Consider the following 20297-nt stretch of genomic DNA (forward strand, 5'->3'; position numbering starts at 1 on the left):
GTTATGACTGATTAAGTGAAGAGCCACTTCTTCCCTAACTGCTTTATAAATGGGTCCTTCCTAAAGTTGTAAGCACTGTTGAAGAGGATGGCTATGCAAGATAGTGCTTTCTTTGGTTAGCAGGAATGCTGATGTTTGTATACCCTGCTACCATATGTTTTCTTTTTTTCCAAAGTGATGTATGGCCAAATATTTTTTTAATAAGTTGGGAGTAAGTCATTTTAGTTTTAGGGAATTTAGTTTTAGATCCCCTCAAAGATAGAAGACATATCAGATAAAGACAAAAAAGTGATTAGGAACTACTCATCATGATTTTAGTGCCTGATAAACATATCTAAACATTTTAAATTTCAATAGAAGAAATGCCTCAGATTGAAACGAGAGTGATATTGGTCCAAGAAGCTGGAAAACAAGAAGAACTTATAAAAGCCTTAAAGGTACAGAGTTTTAATTTTTCATTTTATTTAAAAGAACAATTTTTCTTCCATCAGTGTATAAATAGTTTCGTAGCTTTCTTAATCTCATACTTAAGTCTCTTTTCCACAGACCATTAAAATAATGGAAGTCCCTGTTATAAAGATAAAAGAAAGTTGTCCTGGAAAATCGGATGAAAAATTAATAAAAAGTATTGTTAATATGGTAGGTCACACATCTCATTGCATGTGGCATGCTGCACTTCCCTTGATTGTATTTTTCCACTTTTTGGTGATTGGAATTAGGCACAAGGAGTATTTTGTGCACTCTGAAGCTTGGTGGATAGAAACTATTTTATACTTTTTAAATTTGGATATATCTGAAACTCAAAACTATATAGCATCTATTCTAAATAATGCCAAATTACTTTATAAGGACTTCATTATTTAAATTTAAATGATGTAAAATTTAAAAAGATCTGACAATTTTCTTTAAACTCTTTAGCTTCTTTTTCTTGTTAATTTTTTATTTAGTCTAAATTCTTGCTGTATTTCCAAAATTATAAATTATAATAATTGCTACTCATCAGGGAATTTGCCTCAGCATATGAAAGACATCTAATTCTCTAGTTCAGCTATTTTAGTTTGCTAGAGCTACCATAACAAAGTACCACATACTGAGTAGCTTAAACAACAGAAATTTATTTTTTCATAGTTTTGGAGGCTAGAATTATAAGAGTAAGGTGTCAGCAGGTTTAGTTTTTCTTGAGGCTTCTCTCCTTCACTTGCAGATGTCTTCCTTGCTGTGTCTTTACATGGCTTTTCTTCTGTGTGTGCTCACATCTCTGGTGTTTGTTTTGCATGTCCAAATTTCTTAGCTGGGCTCCTGTGAACCCAGCTACTTGGGAGGCTGAGGTTGAAGGATCACTTGAGCTTAGGAGTTTGAGGCTGCAGTGAGTTATGATTGTGCCACTGTACTCCAGCCTAGATGACAGAGCAAGACCCCATTTGTAAAACAAAAAGGAAAAAAACCCATAAACTTCTTATAAGGACACCAGATTGGATTAGGACCCACCTTATGACCTGATTTAACCTTAATTATCTCTTTAAAGCTCTTATCTCCAAATTAGTCACATTCTAAGGGCTTCATTCTTTGTTTTAGACGAGGGCTTCAACATGAATTTTAGGGGCACACAACTCAGCCCATCATATCAGCCTTGCATATAAAGCCCAAATAATTTATCGACCCACTCCCAGTTTTCTTTTAAATGGTTCTGTTCTTTTCATACAGGAGTTACATAGATATTTAAGTATCTTCATTCTTTTTCTTAGAGGGGTGGGGAGCCTGTGGCCTTCTGATTTCAAGATTGTTCTTTTTTAAGCACCAAAGGAGGCCAGAAAAGCTTCGTCTTTCTCCGCTGCACCCTTTTTAATAATAGGAGTTGTTCTGTAAAATTTGGATTCAATCAAAAGGCTGTACTTAAGGACCTACAAGGCCACATGTGGCCTGAAGGCCGCAGGTTCCCCACCCCAACAACTTGCCTTTTTATATCCTACATTAGCCATGCTGCAAATTGCCTACATATTTCATCTTTCTCCTTTTTCCTACATATTTACTGAAATGATTGGTAATCTTTCTTTTTAAATATTAAGTGCTATAGTATTTTTTTCTTATTTTTCTGAAGATAGTTGATTTGTGAACTATATGTATGGTATTGTTTTCTAGGTCAGAATAAAAGGAAATAGTGGATGCCTTTCTAATGAATGCATCCTACTATCAAAATTCATGTACTTAAAAAACTTAATTCAAATTTTATGGAACTTAATGTGCTACACTAGATAATTTATAATGACTACTAAGTAATAAATCAGAAGCTTATTCCTTCATAATATTGATCTTTAAAATTTAAGATTTTAATTTAGATGGAAAAATGTATATATAAAATACAAATAAGTAAAGAAGCATGGTTGTTCACTATTAAGTGTAATGATTATTATTGTATCATTTGAAACTTAAGTTTTCAGCCGGGCAAGGTTGCTTACGCCTGTAATCCTAGCCCTCTTGGAGGCTGAGGCGGGTGGATCGCTTGAGGTCAGGAGTTCGAGACCAGCCTGAGCGAGACCCCGTCTCTACTAAAAATATAAAGAAATTATCTGGCCAACTAAAATATGTATATAGAAAAAAATTAGCCTGGCATGGTGGCGCATGCCTGTAGTCCCAGCTACTCGGGAGGCTGAGGCAGTAGGATCGCTTAAGCCCAGGAGTTTGAGGTTGCTGTGAGCTAGGCTGACGCCATGGCACTTACTCTAGCCCGGGCAACAAAGTGAGACTCTGTCTCAAAAAAAAAAAAACCAAAAAAAAACTTAAGTTTTCTGCAAATATGAAAATAAAAATGTTAAAAAATGTTTATTGAATTGATTTTTAGGCCTTAATTAGAAGCATGAATTAATTTATATGATATATCAATAATTTTTATTTCTAATAACTATATGAAAAAAATCAAGGAAATTAAAGTACACTTTGTAAAGATGGAATCAATGGAAGAATTTGAAGGCTTGGATTCTCCGGAATTTGAAAATGTATTCATAGTCATGGACTTCCAGGATTCTGTCTTTAATGACTTGTACAAGGCTGATTGTAGAGTTATTGGACCACCAGTTGTATTACACTGTTCACAAAAAGGAGAGGTAAGAAATAATACACATATATTATGATTTTTCAAGGTTACATTTTTATTAATTTTTAATTAGCAGAAAATTCATAAGTGGAAAAATCGCATTAATTGTGGAAAGTATGAAATATTTAGAATAGGAATAACGGTGGCTACTCTAATGTAGTCCTTTAGTATTCTTCCTATTGTAAATTTTAGTTGTGAAAAGCTGAGGCCTTTGAAGGTTAAACAGTGACAACTGTATATATGTATATACACAGACATACAATCTCAATATTGCAATGTCTTAGAAATAATTTCCTTAGACTTGGGTTCCAGAAATGTATATACATATGTAAACTTTTATATTCCTCTACACAGAACAGATATCATGTTTCCATTTTTATCAGCTACTGCATGTTTTAAAATTAGGAAAATTATTTCAGCTTTTTGTTTTTAAACGGTATTTCAATATAAGGGTTGTAGCAGAGTTAGTCCCTGTTTGATTTTGTTGCTATGTTTTGTCATTCTTCTTTTTTTTTTTTTTTAAGGCAAGCATGAAAATGAGGTTTATTGAGGAGAGAAAGATAGGATTATAGGGCAAGAGCAAGATATAGGTTTACACAGTGTGATACATACCCTACGGTTGACGACCGGACCCATTGTCTCAGCAAATGGATAGCAAAAGGAAGGGTGCAAAAAGGGCTGTTTGCCATTCTTAAGCTTGCCTTATTCGCTTAAAATTGCTTCTGTTGTTATAGATGCTAGTAATAAGCTTATGATAACCTTTAATTCTCTAATGTTTTGATTCAGAAGTGTTGCTCTCAAAAAGCAAATAAACTTTTCAGAGATCAAAATTATGCAAAAGAATCTTCTTGCATAATGGTGGCAATCAGATATGTTCTTTTGTTATTTTTAAACCATTCTCTGTCTTTCTGGTGTGTATATAAATATTTTATTATGTATATGTATATGTATATATAAAACCACTGGGTAAATTATTTACTGAATATCTCCATTTTTTAGTTTAAAAATTGGAATCATATTTGGTTTAAGTGTATGTATTATGGTTACCTAATGCTTATTATAGAATACCTTTAATCTGTTTTAATAACATTAATTGGAATCATTTACAATAGTGTATGGAATCTGAAATTTTTGCTTATAGACTATACTTTATGTGTCAGAATATGTTTTCAAACAAAAAGTTTGGATATAAATATTTTCTTAGATTGCTGATAGTAAAGTATGTTTAGATTATGTTAAGTACGATTTGAAAATCACGGGAATTTTTTTATTGTGATGCTTGCAGTCCATTTCTTTGCTATTTTTTGTTGCATATTGAAAAACACTGGCCAGGTGTGGTGACTCATGCCTGTAATCCTAGCACTTTGGGAGGCTGAGGCGGGAGGATTGCTTGAGGCCAGGAGTTCAAGACCAGCCTGAGCAACATAGCAAGACCTCTGTCTCTACAAAAAAATTTTAAAAATTAACTGGACATGGTATCATGTGCCTGTATTCCTAGCTACTCCAAAGGCTGAGCCACAAGGATCACTTGAGCTCAGGAGTTCGAGGTTGCAGTGACCTATGATCGTGCAAGTGTACTCCAACCTGGGCAACAGAGTGAGACCTTGTCTTTAAAAAAAAAAAAAAGAAAAAGGAATAATGCCAGTAAATCTGTGGATTGGGAAAGTTGATTGGCAAGAGAGGAAATATCTTTAGAGTGAGAAAGTTGTATTGTATTTTCTACTAAAAAGAAAGCTCACAGATTTAAACTTGTTGTATCCTCAGCCTTTGCCATTTTCATGTCGGCCATTGTATTGTACAAGTATGATGAATCTAGTACTGTGCTTTACTGGATTCCGAAAGAAAGAAGAACTAGTAAGTATTATAAAACAAATTCCATTAAAAGCATATTTTTTCCAGCAAAATAAGTTTACATTGGCTTTTTATTTCTTTTTAGTATTATAGTTTTACTTTAAAGATGTTAAAGGAGAAAATTCTATGGCTATACCAAGGTTTAAATTTCTTGCCAAAATAAATTCTGAGGAGTCTTGTAAAGAAACATGTTTTGTCTAAGATGACTGATAAGAGTTAATACAAAAATTTCATAACTCTATTCGGCTTAACTGTCAAGTATCATATCAGCTACATTGGTTATTCGAAGTTTTTGTTAATACACTGCATTTTTTTGTTATATAAGTCTAGCCTCAAAGTTATTCTTATTGCCCTAGAAAATTCATAGTAAGTTCTTTTCTTTGTTTCAGTGTATTTTGTGTATTAGAGCTAATGGGTATTACTCTAATTTTGTGGGAAGAATCTTAGTATGCTATGACCAAACATGAAAATGAGGTTTATTGAGGAGAGAAAGATAAAAAACAAAACGCAATATATTTAGGCAGTATGGTATTTAAAAAAGCAGCAATAGATTTAGTCAGTACGAAACCCAATTGTTTAATTAACTTAGTTTTGTGTGATGATCTTTACTAAGGTCATCTCTACGTGTAATTTTGCTCGTGCTAGCATATAAACAAGTCTTTTTTTATTTTTTATTTTTTTTTATTTTAGCTTATTATGGGGGTATAAAAGTTCAGGTTATATATATTGCCAATGTCTCGCTGATCCCCCCGAGTCAGAGCTTCAAGTGTGTCCATTCCCCAGACAGTGCGCAGTGCACTCATCATGTAGTTATGCCCCCAACCCCTTCCCCAACTCCCCACCTCAGTCCGATACCCAGTTGGTGTTATTCCCAAATGTGCACATAGGAGATGATCAGGGAAACCAATTTTCTGGTGAGTACATGTGATGCTTGTTTTTCCATTCTTGGGATACTTCACTTAATAGAATGGGTTCCAATTCTCTCCAGGAGAACAAAAGGGATTCTATATCACCGTTATTTCTTATAGCTGAGTAGTACTCCATGGTATACATATACCACAATTTACTAATCCACTCATGAATTGATGGGCATTTGGGTCGTTTCCACATCTTTGCAATTGTGAATTGTGCTGCTAAAACAAGTCTTTTTTTAATGCTTTTTTTTTGACATAAAATTTAACATCTCTATAAAAATCTTATATGCACCTTATAAATAGAAAGTATTTACTATTAATAAATACTAAATGAATGGTAAACGTAATTTAAAATTTCATTCAAATTAATCATGAAGTCAATGTTGCTTAATTTTTCTTTTGAGGTCAGATTGGTGACATTGGTCCATCACATGGGTGGAGTAATTCGAAAAGACTTCAATTCAAAAGTTACACATTTGGTGGCAAATTGTACACAAGGGGAAAAATTTAGGGTATGTAAACCTGGATATTTTTGTATATTTCAATATAGCATTATTTTTGGATGAGTTTAATAATAGCACTCTTCTCCTGTCTATTTCTCTCCAATTTGTTGAGGATCAAAAATTCAATTTTTGCTATGAACATATTTAGTAAAAATATTAACTCATAAGAGTGGTTAAGTTTTAAGAAAGCAATGGTACTTGAGGTAGGCGTTGAAAGATGAGTAGGATTGTGGGAGTTGGTAGATGGATAGCATGGTATGAAATCTGGAAGCAGATATTTCACTCTTGTCTAAGTGGTCTTTGTTTTTTTTTTAATTTTTATTTTTTTTCCCCAGGTGCCTACTAGCAAAATCTAAGTGGTCATTATAAAAACAGCTCTATTGTTATAAAATGGTTCTAAGATTTAACTTCTTAATTATAAAAGAACAGGAGAAAATACTTTTATTAGAATTGAAATCTTAGTTTAAGATTGTTAGTTGAATATTTAAGCAAGAGTTTGTCATTTGATCTCACCCTTGCTTGGTGTATTTATGAAGCAAATGGTAATTTTAGAGTACTCTTGAGAGTACTCTTGAGTTTTGCCTAAACTTTTCAACTCATAGCTGAGGTTTTAGTGGCTTCCTCAGTTGTTTTCTTCTATAGTGCCATCTTGGGGGTGGTCAGTACTTTCAAGGAAGCAAATGTGAAGAAAGGAGAAATAGAAATTTAATAAAGATGAACTTAATCAGCTCATATATTTATTTAAAATAAGGAAACAGTTTGGACATCATGGAAATTGTTTTAAAGTTATTTTGACCTAAGTTATGTGATTGAAAGACAGTTTTTTCCCTTTTTCATTTATATTTTGTTGCAAAGCAGATGAATGGTGATCTGTGTGAAAAAAGTATGTAATTGTTTAGAACTTCCTTGAATGCAGTTATTTAAGGAGAAATTCAATGTAATTAATGTTTATATTTTTAGGTTGCTGTGAGCCTGGGTACTCCAATTATGAAGCCAGAATGGATTTATAAGGCTTGGGAAAGGCGGAATGAACAGTAAGTGTTTAGGAATTCAGTAGTTTATTATGTAAATTAAACTGTTAGGTTTTCTGGATAAATCCATGTGCTAAAAAATTTAAATTCATAGATACTATAGAAAAAAATGAATTCAGTCTGGGTATCTTAGGGAATAAAAAATCTAGGAAGAACAAAGTTATCAAAAAATTATAAAAAATTAAAAGATATCTGTGATATCTTTGGATTTGACCTTGTGAAGTTATTTTGATTATCAAAAACATTCTAAAATTATTAGGTAATAGCTTAATAAATTTGGGTATTTGGATTGTTAAATTTTTTTTTGTTTTATATTTGTCTGATTACATTTTAATTGGTATTTGCAATTCATTAGTTTTGCTAAGCTTTCCAATCTCAATTTCTTGCTATGGCACTCCATCATTACTTAAGATTTCCTAAAACTAGAAAACCCCTGGAATACAGTTCACATAAAATTTCAAATACAGAACAAGGATTTGAATCTCTTATATAGGTTATCTGTGATCACATTTTTTCAAAAGTTACTTCCAGGTTGAGTGAAGATACGTCAGTTGTTTTTTTTTTAACTGAAGTTTTTCTGAATGTTTCAGGACCAGATGTAAAATATTTTCAATAAATGGATTATACTAAAACCTTGAAAATTATTGCCGATTTGTAAATTGATATGCCTAACTTTTGAATTTAAGTTAAGCTGGTTCTAGAAGAGTATATTTTTGTTTTCAGGGATTTTTGTGCAGCAGTTGATGACTTTAGAAATGAATTTAAAGTTCCTCCATTTCAAGATTGTGTTTTAAGTTTCCTGGGATTTTCAGATGAAGAGAAAACCAATATGGAAGAAATGACTAAAATGCAAGGTAAAATTTAGCATATTTAAAAGTTATTTTATTTCCTATGCCTGGTTACTCACATCCTAGTGAATATGCCCCTTTAAAAGTTGGGGTTTGGAAATAAGTAGTTTGGCTTATTTATTCTTGTTTGCATTCCTCTTTAGGAGGTAACTGTTTATCAGTTGGAGATGAAAGATGCACTCACCTTATTGTTGAAGAGAATATAGTAAAAGAACTTCCATTTGAACCTTCGAAGAAACTTTATGTTGTTAAGCAAGAGGCAAGTAATTCTTGAATGAGATTGGTTTTTTTAAACATTAACTTATGGCTTCTCTGAGGTAAATTTAAACTCTTTATTAAAATGTTTTTTCTCTTACCTAGTGGTTCTGGGGAAGCATTCAAATGGATGCCCGAGCTGGAGAAACTATGTATTTATATGAAAAGGTATGCTTTTTGGCCCATAGTCATTTATTCTGTGAACTTGGCTTGTATAGAAACAATACTTTTCTATCCAAAAATTTTAGAGAGCATAGTATAATTAGCATGTATATCTTTTACATAATGTTTACGATTTTCAGAATAATTAAACAATTGGATGTTGAATAATAGCCTACGTAGATTTAAGTGGAACTATTAAATGTAATGTATATTATTTTAATCTACTATGTGTTCTGTGCTAATTCTTGGTGATACCATTATGAACAATAATATCTCTGTCTTCAGAAGCTTAGAACTTTAGTAGAAAGATAGGTTTGCAAAGTTATGATGTAGAATGATGCTTCCTAAAATTGAATAATGTATTCTAGGTAGCCTCACTCTTTCTTAGAGACTTACGCAGGATTGGAAAAGGCAAATAAGTGTTGAGCCAACTTACTAGACTAAATAGGTAAGGACAATCAAGTTAGAGCAGCAGATGGGAGAGGGTATGAAAGCTTGAGAATACATTAAAATATTAAGTAATTTAGTATGGTTTTAAAAAAGTATGGGAAAGAAAGACAACAGATAAAACTTAATAGGTAGAATCAACAAGTTTTTAATATGTTAATGAGTTTGGATATAATCCTAGAAGTATTGGGAACCACTGAAAATATTAAGAGGGGAGCTGTCATTAAAAAGATGACTTTAATAGTAGAATGTAGGCAAGGAAAATCTAGCCATGATGATGGAATTTGGTGAAGAGTGATATCATTTATGAAAGTGGCATAAAGGTATAGAAGCAGGCTTTAAAAGAAGATTTACTTCAGTTTGGGATTTAATAATTTCAAGTGGAATATTGAAGATGAGGATTATTGTTTCTATAAAATCTAAATAGGTACCAACCATATTGTGCTCTCTTCAGACTCTTCTAAATGTAAAATTCTTAAGATAAAGTTTTAAAGGTATGCTTTAGGTTTAGGGAGAGAACTCTTAAAATCAAGTGTTATTCAGCAAATATTGGCGATCACTGTGTCTAGGCACTATGCTAAATACTAGAGATACAGTGAACAGAATATGAGTGGTCCCTGCCCTCATGGAGTTTATGGCCTAATGAAGGAGTAGATAGTAAACATGCTTATAGATGAAAATGTAATGTTGTGCTATGAAGAAAAAAATGAGATGCTTGGGATTAGACAATTACTGTGGTCTCTTGCTATTATGTTTTATGAAGCTTCTGAATTGTCTGACACTGTAGAGTTGTAAAATTAGTGTGCAAAATCCAGATTTTGTCAGACTTGTAAATATATTTTTCTCTTGTTCCTGTCCCAGTAAAGAACCATGGAAGTAAAATTGAGCTTTTGTGGTTTTGATTACAGGCTAATACTCCTGAGCTCAAGAAATCAGTGTCACTGCTTTCTCTAAATACCCCAAACAGCACTCGCAAAAGACGTCGTTTAAAAGAGACACTTGCGCAGCTTTCAAGAGAGACAGACATGTCACCTTTCCCTCCCCGTAAGCGCCCGTCAGCTGAACATTCCCTTTCTATTGGATCACTCCTAGATATCTCCAACACACCAGAGTCTAGCATTAACTATGGAGGTAAGTCACATTTTAAAATACTGATCTTTAAAATTTAGTGGAATGGAATAACTGTTAGAATATAGATATATCTCTACTACAGTAAATATGAACAGCTTTGCCTTTAATTATCTTTGTTCTAGCTGAGGAGAAATGATACATGAAAAGTTAAGCATAATATGTCAATTTAATGATTACTTCCTACATGCTAAGTGCCTTATATATTTTGTGTATTTATAGTAGGTCTTTTTTTTTTTTTTTTTTTGAGACAGAGTCTCACTCTGTTGCCCAGGCTAGAGTGAGTACCGTGGCGTCAGCCTAGCTCACAGCAACCTCATACTCCTGGGCTTAAGTGATCCTACTGCCTCAGCCTCCCAAGTAGCTGGGACAACAGACATGTGCCACCATGCCCGGCTAATTTTTTTTTCTATATATTTTTAGTTGACCAGATAATTTCTTTCTATTTTTAGTAGAGATGGGGTCTCGCTCTTGCTCAGGCTGGTTTCGAACTCCTGACCTCAAGTGATCCACCCGCCTCGGCCTCCCAGAGTGCTAGGATTACAGGCGTGAGCCACCGCGCCCGGCCTATAGTAGGTCTTATTATCCCTATTTTACAGATAACTAAACTGAGGTACAGAGAAGTTAAGTAACTTGTCCAGGGTCACACAGCTGGAGAGTGATAGAGCTGTTCAAAAAGCAAATTTTTTTTTTTTGAGACAAGGATCTCACTCTGTTGCCCTGGCTAGAGTACAGTGATGTCATTGTAGCTTGCTGCAACCTCAAACTCCAGGCCTCAAATGATCCTCCTGCCTCAACCTCCTGAATAGCTGGGACTACAGGTGTGTGCCACCGCACCCGGCTAATTTTTTAGTTTTTGTAGAGAAGTCTTGCTATTTTGCCCAGGCTGGTTTTGAACTCCTGGCCTCAGCCTCCAAAAGTGCTAGGATTACAGGGGTGAGCCACCACGCCTGGCTCAAAAAGCAAATTCTTAACACTAGCTAAACAAAATCACAAATGTCATGCGAATTATGGAGAACATAGGTAGAATGAAGTCAGAGAAGGGTGAGTTCACTTTGTGCTGAACTGATAGAAGAAGGTTTTTATAATTCCTCTCTTGATTATCAGTATTTCCCTCTCCTATTTTTTTGTCTGCAAACAAATATATCTTTTCTAGATTTAAGAAACAAAGAATCAAAATTTCCATCGATTCCACGACACTCTCCACTTACTGTCCCATTTTTCTGTTCTCTTTCACATCAGTGTACTTCAAAGAATTACCCTTAATCCATTGTCTCATTTCCTTGAATCTCATTGTCCTTTCAACCCATTCCTACGGAGCTGTAGTCCATACTACATAAAATTGCTCTTGCTGGGGAGAGAGACAATAACAGTAACATTGAACACATGACTAGCTACTCCTTCATAGACACATTTTTTTCTTGGCTTTGTGATATCACTCATTTCTCACTCTCCTTTGCCTAGCTTCTCTCTTCAACTCTAAATGTTGTATGTTCCTCCTGAGTCATTGTTTCTTCTCTATTGTATTCTCCCTAAATGATCTCAGTTAATTCTATAGTTTTAAAAAACATTTATTTACTCCTAACTCAAATTTTTCTTCTTCCCTGTCCAACTGCCTACTTGATACTTCCTTGTCCATGTCTAATAGACATCTTAAAATTAACGTAACTGAATTAGAATTCTTGATTCTTTCTGCTACTGCCAACTCCTCTGTTACTTTGACACCTGTTTTTTAAATCAGTCTTTTCTGTAAAAAGAATCTCTCTTAGATGATTGGAGTAGTCTTTTAAATATGGTCTCTCCATTTTAATTTTTGTCTTTCTACATGCAGCACTTAGAAAAGTCTTTAAACATATATAAATTAGATTATACCACTCCTCTGCTTTAAAGCCATTCAGTGGCTTTGTATTACCATAACTTTTAAATTCCTATGTAATCCTGCCCTCATCTACCTAACCTCATGTGGTATTAAGTTCTCTAATACCTGTACTCTCTAAGCTTCAATCATGCTATCTTTGTTATTCTTCAAGTATTTCTAGTACATCCATACCTCAGGACCTTTGTACTTGCTTTGTCTGCTTCAAAGAAATCTTAACTGGCTTTTCTGTAAAGTTAAGTTTCTCTTTTACCATTCCTTCCTACCAACGCCATTACCTGATGGCTATTTTCAGTAGTAGTTATCATTGTTAGAAGTTATATTTTTTGTTTAATTTGTTATTATTTGATTCGCTTCACCAGAATGTAAGCTTTAAGAGAGCATGAACTTTGTCTATCTTATTCTCTAAATGTATTCACTAAATGTCATGGAGAGAATGAAAATGAATTTAAGCTTGGCCCAGAAAACTGAGATGGATTTAAAAATATAAAGAGGAGCAAGTATGCAGATAATAGTATACAAATTAGGTTTTTAGGGAATAATGGATAGGTCAATTTGCTTGGAGTATGAAGGAGTAATAGTTAAATTAGGAAGGCTGAGGCCTAATGTTAGATAACTTTGAAATCAGATTGGCATGTCTAAACTGTATATTGTCATTAACAAGAAAGTTTAGAAACTCTTTGAGTAGCACAGTAATTGAATAGATTCAATAGATAATTCTTAGTGGATTCTTTTGAAGAATGATTAGAAGGGCAGTTTGGAGACAGATATGACATAATCTACCACAGTGGCTTGAGTCATTAGATCAGGTGATGAACCAGGATACATGGTGGTTGGAAAGAAAAGTAAGAATCACTGAGGAAATATTGATAGGTTGGAGTAATAGGAAGGGAATAAGAGGAGATGAAGGCAAAGTATTTCTTTAAATGAAAGAAATGTTGCTTTGGTGTAAATAGGAAGTTTATATTTTGGGGGAAGATAGTACAATTTTAGAGAAATCCAGGTTACATTTCGGTAGAAATGTCCATAGGCATTTGGAAAAGTTGACCCACGTGCTGGAGACGGGGATCATGATTAGATAATGTTGATTTGAGAATTTACTGGTTCCATAATCATAATGGACAAGGGCATGGGATGGTAAGAGCTGATCATAAAGGACTGAAACTTGAATATGCATTTTAGGAGACAAGAGAAGAAAATAAACCACTGAAGAAAACAGACATGACAACTGTACTAATATATTAGGTACTCTATCAAATAGAATCTTCAGTTTGTAGATCACTACCTAGACACAATATAATTAAATTAGATCAGAGTATCTTAATTTTTTTTCCCACTGAAGGATATTCTCTAATGGCATAGGCTTCTGGATCTGATGAGTATAGCCTGAAATAATGTATGGTAAGTGGAAAATCCTTTGAAGTCTGTTATCTATGAAAAAAAAAAAACATCCAGAGCACCATGGTACACATGATTGTTTTAATATAAAAATGTTTAAAACTATTTATTGAGTACAGTTATGTTGCAAATATACATTATGTTTTTTGTGTCACACATTCCTACTTGATGTTATATATTCCTTTTCCTATTGAAAAACTTGACATTAGAAGATGATACATATAATGTTAAAGTATTCTAACCATAGTGATAGTAAGAAAATGTAAAAATTAAAAGCTTTTATAAATTTTTAAAAATTTCTTCTTCCATGAAATACATATAAAATATACTAATGCATCCTCCTTCCACTCTGGGTTGGACTGGATGTATCATTATGTTAAGATAGTGTGAACTAACAGTTTTCAGTTAATGTTGGGCTTTTTGAGGGGGGCTTCCTTTATATATATGTGCAAAGTTTTCTATTAGTGTAATTGTGTAATCTTAAAAACTTTTTCATCCTTTTTTTAACAAGTGTTTTTACATGTTGCTTTCCATTTTATTTTATTATTTTAAATTTACCAAGATTCCTTTACCTTCTACTCAGATTTCCCAAATGGAAATATTCTGCCATGTTTGCTTTAGCATTCATTCAGTCAAAATCTCTCTTTTTCTTAACATATACACACACGTATTCTTTTATATCTATATTGTTTGAGAGTAAGTTGCAGATGTGATGTGCCTTCTCTCTATATTACAATTATTTTAATGCGAAGGTTAACATTAATACTATGAACTGTTCAATTAATATATACTTCACATTTCACTGGTTGTCCCACTAATGTTCTAATGTCCTTTTTAGCAAAAGAAAAAAAGTACCTTTTTTTAATTTTTGGGTCTGGGATCCAATCCAGGATCACATGTTGTTATGTCATCTCTTCCTATTCTCCTCTAATCTGCAGCAATTCCTTAGTTTTTCTTTGTTTTTAATGACCTTGATACTTTTGAAGTAGTACAAATAAATGGCCTGAGCTATTGTACTCTTAGTTCTACTTATTTAGTAGAAATTTTTTTCTGGCCTTACTCTATGCGGAAATTTTATTTTAATGGAAATCTATATGGTGGTATTATAAGAGTAGGTTATCTCCTCCCCCACCCTTTTATCCTGTTAAGTCTGTACATTTGGTACTTATATCTGGCCTCCATTAAATCTTTTCTCCTTTTTACCTTTCAGAAACACCAAAGTCTTGTAACAAGTCTTCTAAAAATTCCACTCCAGTTCCTTCAAAGCAGTCAGCCAGGTGGCAAGTTGCAAAAGAGCTCTATCAAACTGAAAGTAACTATGTAAATATACTGGCAACAATTATTCAGGTAAGTATGAGTTTGGTGGTAAAATGATTTCTGTTCCACTGTTCCTAAGTAAAAAATTCCAAGTGATCCTGTTTGTTATAAGAAAATTATATAAACATATAATTTGATCATAGATATTAAAAATGAAAATCTATGACAAAAATTGCTATTAAGGGAATGCCATGTAGTATTACCTTTTATTCATCTGGAAATAGTACCATTTTAATAATGACTTTAAGAGAGAACAGTCCTCAGTAGATGATCTTAGAAGAGATTGAGTTTAATTCAGAACTTTGCAGGTTCCTTGTCAAGATACTGCATTTATATTTGGAAGTGGTAGATAACTTCTTCTGAAAATATATGTTCTAGAGTCATTACTTTATTTAGTACTGTATATATGTGAAAAAAGATTGTTTAAAAATAGCAGTGAAGCATAATGGTGTCAATGTTAGTAATTTTTTTAGTAATCCTTTTAATGTGACACATGAAATATGCAATGGTTAGCCATAAATAAATTAACTCATTGCTTACTAATATTAAAATGTACTATGAAGTTATTTCTGAAGAAAAGTCAATTCTAATGAATAATCTTTGTAGGATGACATTAAAGAAATTAAGGAATAAACTGAAATTTAAGGTTCTGAAAGACATAATAGGGCATTATTTTGGTATCTATAGGAAGAAGGAATAAATTTGTTATTCTGTCAAGAAAATGATGTTGTTACCACTAAGTTTATCTTTCAGTAGAAAAACCATAGGGAGTTTTCTATTTGGGTTTAGTTTTTTTTTTTTTTTTAGACAAAGTCTTGCCCTGTCGCCTGGGCTAGAGGACGGTGGTATCATCATACCTCAACTGCAACCTCACATTCCTGGGCTTAAGCAATCCTCCTGCTTCAGCCCCTCAAGTAGCTGGGACTATAGGCACATGCCACCATGCCTGGCTAATTTTTCTATTTTTTGTAGAAACTAATTTTTCTATTTTTAGTAGAGACGGGGTCTTTCACTTGCTCAGGCTGGTCTTGAGCTCCTGACCTCAAGCAGTCCTCTCCCCTTGGCCTCACAGAGTGGTAGGATTACAGGTGTGAGCCACCGTTCCTGGCTGGTAGTCAAGGTTTTATAAGGCCTCTGTTGTATTAAATTCGACTTGTTTTTAGTCAGGTTTGCTCTTCTTTCTGCAGGGAAATCAACCTAGATGAGTTTCTTGTTGAAGTTTTTATAGTAAGCCAAAATATGGTTGAGTAGCAGAAAGTCCCTTTGCCATATACTATCCATGTACTTTGGTAGCATTCATTGCTTAGAAATGTAAATCTTTTCAGGCCATGGTAAAATGCATTGAAGTTTCAGAATTCTAATTTGCACATCAATTAAATTCACTAAAACTCCATTGAAAAAGCCCATGAAATTAGTAGGCTGGAGAAGAAGTTTCATACCACATTGCTTAATATAAACTCATGGAAGGTTTTATTTAAAAGACTGTGGCCTAAATTCACGATAGTGTTTTCTTTAAAGAGCTTTGTTTTAGGACTGTTTTCTTTTTTTGGAATTGGATTTAGAATAACTAATTTTATCTTATCCCCCAGATTAAATGTATATCTAGAACCTTCTTTAATTATTGCATGTAATACTCAGGTGCCCAGTTAATAAAAAGTAGTGTGCCAGGTATTAAAGAAGATTCTCATTTTAAAGAAGCTTAGAATGGAAGAGGAGATAAAACATAGACACTTAACTATAATACCAAGTAGAAGATTATGAGCATCATGAGTGAGGTTTAGTAAAGGTATTAGATTTGTGAGATGGGTTTTACTACTCTTTCAGCTTAGGGAAGGAATTGGGCTAGAATTTTCTATGGGTTATACATTGGAAAGTGTTGTAAAGTAACAGTTGAAGTGAATTTTAAAATGTTAAGTATGATTGGTACATTCAAAGAATATGGGTGAAAAGTCTGAGATTGGGTAAACAATACAGATGATTGAAGAGGTGCGTCATTTAAGGTATTGTGAGTAGTAAGGATAGTGTAGGGGTATAGATACAGTGAGAGCTAAGACTGCCTGTGCCAGACCAGAGAGAAGGCCCTTGATGTGCTATGCCATGTGTAAGCTATAGAAGAATTTTTAAATGGGAAGGGGCATCAATGATATCATTTGAATTGCCTTTCAGAAAGATAACTTGGTTCACTTTGAAGGGAGGTATTGAAGAGGGGAAACTGGGGTAGCAAAAGACCAATTTGGAGGCTGTTTCAGCAGTCTTTATAAGAGATTTTGAGGCTCCGAACTTTTTAGGATAGTGTCAGTGAAAATGAAAAAAGGATAGATTTGAGAAATTTTGGAAAGGTAGAATCAATAGTTTTTAGCTACCTAATTTTATACGGGGTACCAAAGCAAACATAGCAGAACTGTTTTAGAATAGTTCAACATGTCTTAAGGCTACAGAAAGGTTTTAATGAACCTTGATGTATTTTGATTGTCTGAATATTTTTGTGTAGGGTTTTTAATAAAACATTGACTAGATGAAGGAATGTTTACAGATTATTACAAATATTTTTTGAAACCTCTATTGTGTTTTTCTCCAATCTTATTTTCCCTCCTCTCAGAGATAATCGTTATCTGAAATTTTGTACTTGCTCATCACCATTTCCTTTTTAGATCTATCACAATTATCATGTTACGTATTTCAGTAACTTATTTTTTTCACTGATAGAAATGTTCTTATGGCCGGGTGCAGTGGTTCATGCCTGTAATCCCAACACCTTGGGAGGCTGAGGCAGGAGAATTGCTTGAGGCCAGTAGTTCAAGACCATCCTGGGCAACATAACACGACCCTGTCTCTATAAAAAATAAAATTAAAAGATTAGCTGGGCGTGGTGGTGCATGCCTGTAGTCCCAGGTATTCAGAAGGCTGAGGCAAAAGAAGTCTAAGAACGTGAGGCTGCAGTGAGCTTTGATTATGCCACTGTACTCCAGCCTGGGTGACAGAGTGAGACCGTGTCTCTTAAAAAAAGAAAAAACCACAACAACCAAAAAACTCTCTTTACCTAAGTCTAACTTATGAAGATTTTCTCCTATGTTCTCTTCTAAAAAGTTTCATACTTTTAGGTTTTATTTTTGGGTCTGTGATCCATTTTGAGTTAATTTTTATATAAGGTGTTATGTTTAGGCTGAGGTTTATTTTTTGCTTATGGCAGATGGTATTCTAATGCCATTTGTTGAAAGACTGTCTTTCCTCCATTGAATTGCTTTTGCACCTTTGCCAAAAATTACTCTACCATATTTATGTGAGTTTGTTTCTCAACTTTAATTCTGTTCTGTTATTCTATGTGTGTTTCTCCCTTCCCTAATACCAATACTATACAGTATACTGTAGCTGTATAGTAAGAAGTTCCTTTGGCTTTTTATATAACATTTTAGAATCAAGTTTTCTATACCTACAAAAAGTCCTAGAACTTTTATTGACATGTTAAATCCATAGATCAATTTGGGGGAGAATTGACATTCATACTGTGTTTGAGTTTTTCAATTGCTGACTGTATATCTTTGTTTATTTATGTTGTCTTTGATTGTTGTCTTCATCAGTATTCTATAGTTATCAGCATCATATACATGTTTTACTATATTTATACTTAGGTATTTTTATTTTTTATTATAAATGATACTGCTTTTTAAGTTTTTTTTTCCATTTGTAAATTACTGGTATATAGAAGTGAGATTGATATGCATGTGTGCACATGTGTGTATTAACCTTGTATCCTGTGGTCTTGCTAAACTAATTTATTAGTTCTTGGAATTTTTTTCTTTTATTTTTTTAGATTGATACAAGCAAGAACATGGAAACAAACAGATCTTCTAGCTTCAAGTCCAGTGTCTTTCCCCTAAACTAAGTTTTACCATTTCTAAAACATTTAATACTTAATATTAAGTATGTGTCTAGAAATAACTGATTGCTTATTGCTTTCATCCTTAACTTGAATAAAAGGTTATCTTGTACTAACAATTTTAATGATTGATTTGTAGAACTGTGTGACAAACTTTTATTAGCTTCTAATGTAACATTTCATGACAAGAGTATATATACATGCATACACAGTGTATAAATAAATAGAATAAGCAAATAAATATAATAAAAGAAAATGTTATAAGAAAAAATTTCTCAAATTTAGGGAGAATTTTTTATTACTTTTTTCTTCTCCGTCAACATCTCATCTCTCCTTTATCATAGGCTATCTATATTTTAGCTTTTTCTTTTTCCTACAATCTACTTAAATTAGTCTTTTTTCTCATGTAGTTATTTCAGGTACCATTGGAAGAGGAAGGACAACGTGGTGGGCCTATCCTTGCACCAGAAGAGATTAAGACTATTTTTGGGAGCATCCCAGATATCTTTGATGTACATACTAAGATAAAGGTAAATTTATGTATATTAGGTTGATAGTAATTTTTTTTGGTTTGTGTATATTTATTATCTTTCAGGTACTTCTGATTAGCTAAATAAGTTTTGTACCTAAAACTTCTTACTTCTTCATTTATTCCTTTGAATCATTTGTCTCTTTGTTCCAGTGCCTTATTAATGTTTGTTGTTTGCCTACTTTTTTATTTCAATTAATGCTGAAAATTAATAATTAAGGCCTTATAAAATCTTTTCTATAGAGACATGTGATTCCTAGTACTATTTTTCTTATGTTCCTGCTGTTATTACTCTTGGGTTGTATATTTTTGTTTTGACTTGCTCAAAAAACTCTAAAGCTGTATGGACTTAAAGGCCATTTATTCTATTCTCCATTTATAGGCAGATAAATGTCAAAACTGTACAAAACAATGCTATCTTTTTAATAATTTTTCTTTGATGAAAGCCATGATTTCTAGGGTCAATCTCTTATGATAAAGTAATTTTTGGACAAGTATAGCTGAATTCTTAAACTACTGACTTAGAAAGTAATTTAGTTTTATTTCCTCTTATTTTTCCTATGTGGTACTTAAATTTATCAGTTTTCTCCTCAAAATAACCTATATTAATGTTTATTCTACATTTGATAAAAAAATCTGAATTATAGAATATGTTCAAGCACATTAAATTGCTTTTTTTATTTTAGTGCACATTATAAACAAAAATATAGAAGCTCTATAAGTTAGTGAAAATACAACTTAGCAATTGCTTACATTTTGTATTTTATCAAAATCTTTGATCATATTTCAGTTAAATTCTAAATCTAAAGGGAACTCCAAGGGAATCTTTATTTTTTCAAAAAGTTTAAGAGGCTACAAAGTTTCAAGATAGTTTGTCTTTGTTTCCAGTTAGTATTCTGAACAACTGGAGAGGGAAGTACTTTTGAAATATTTTTTGTTTTATACAAATCAATAAGAGGAACAAAAGTAGAGTTGAAAAGTCAAGTAGATTTTCATCTTGGTGTTCTGCCACCAACTTGTGTATCGGTTTGAATTTGTGTCAGTCATTTAGTTGGTTAGGGATTCTTCTA

At 33.0% G+C, this 20297-nt stretch overlaps 1 protein-coding gene across 3 annotated transcripts in view; it reads left to right on the forward strand.

Annotated features, from left to right (window-relative positions):
* The window catches only part of ECT2 (epithelial cell transforming 2), a 64378-nt gene that overhangs the window by 4537 nt on the left and 39544 nt on the right, over window positions 1-20297 (forward strand). For 2 of the 3 annotated variants that reach the window (XM_045539679.1, XM_045539678.1), the window contains exons 3-13: window positions 358-437; window positions 2919-3101; window positions 4856-4945; window positions 6261-6368; window positions 7320-7393; window positions 8114-8244; window positions 8382-8497; window positions 8599-8661; window positions 10011-10233; window positions 14715-14851; window positions 19109-19228. In XM_045539679.1, the coding sequence (XP_045395635.1) occupies window positions 358-437; window positions 2919-3101; window positions 4856-4945; window positions 6261-6368; window positions 7320-7393; window positions 8114-8244; window positions 8382-8497; window positions 8599-8661; window positions 10011-10233; window positions 14715-14851; window positions 19109-19228 (1325 nt within the window). Of the gene's footprint in view, window positions 1-357; window positions 438-546; window positions 640-2918; window positions 3102-4855; window positions 4946-6260; window positions 6369-7319; window positions 7394-8113; window positions 8245-8381; window positions 8498-8598; window positions 8662-10010; window positions 10234-14714; window positions 14852-19108; window positions 19229-20297 lie in introns of all 3 variants that reach the window. The other variant, XM_045539680.1, reaches the window with a different exon arrangement.

The sequence above is a fragment of the Lemur catta genome, chromosome 1, assembly GCF_020740605.2.
Source record: "Lemur catta isolate mLemCat1 chromosome 1, mLemCat1.pri, whole genome shotgun sequence".
NCBI classification, from domain to species: domain Eukaryota; kingdom Metazoa; phylum Chordata; class Mammalia; order Primates; family Lemuridae; genus Lemur; species Lemur catta.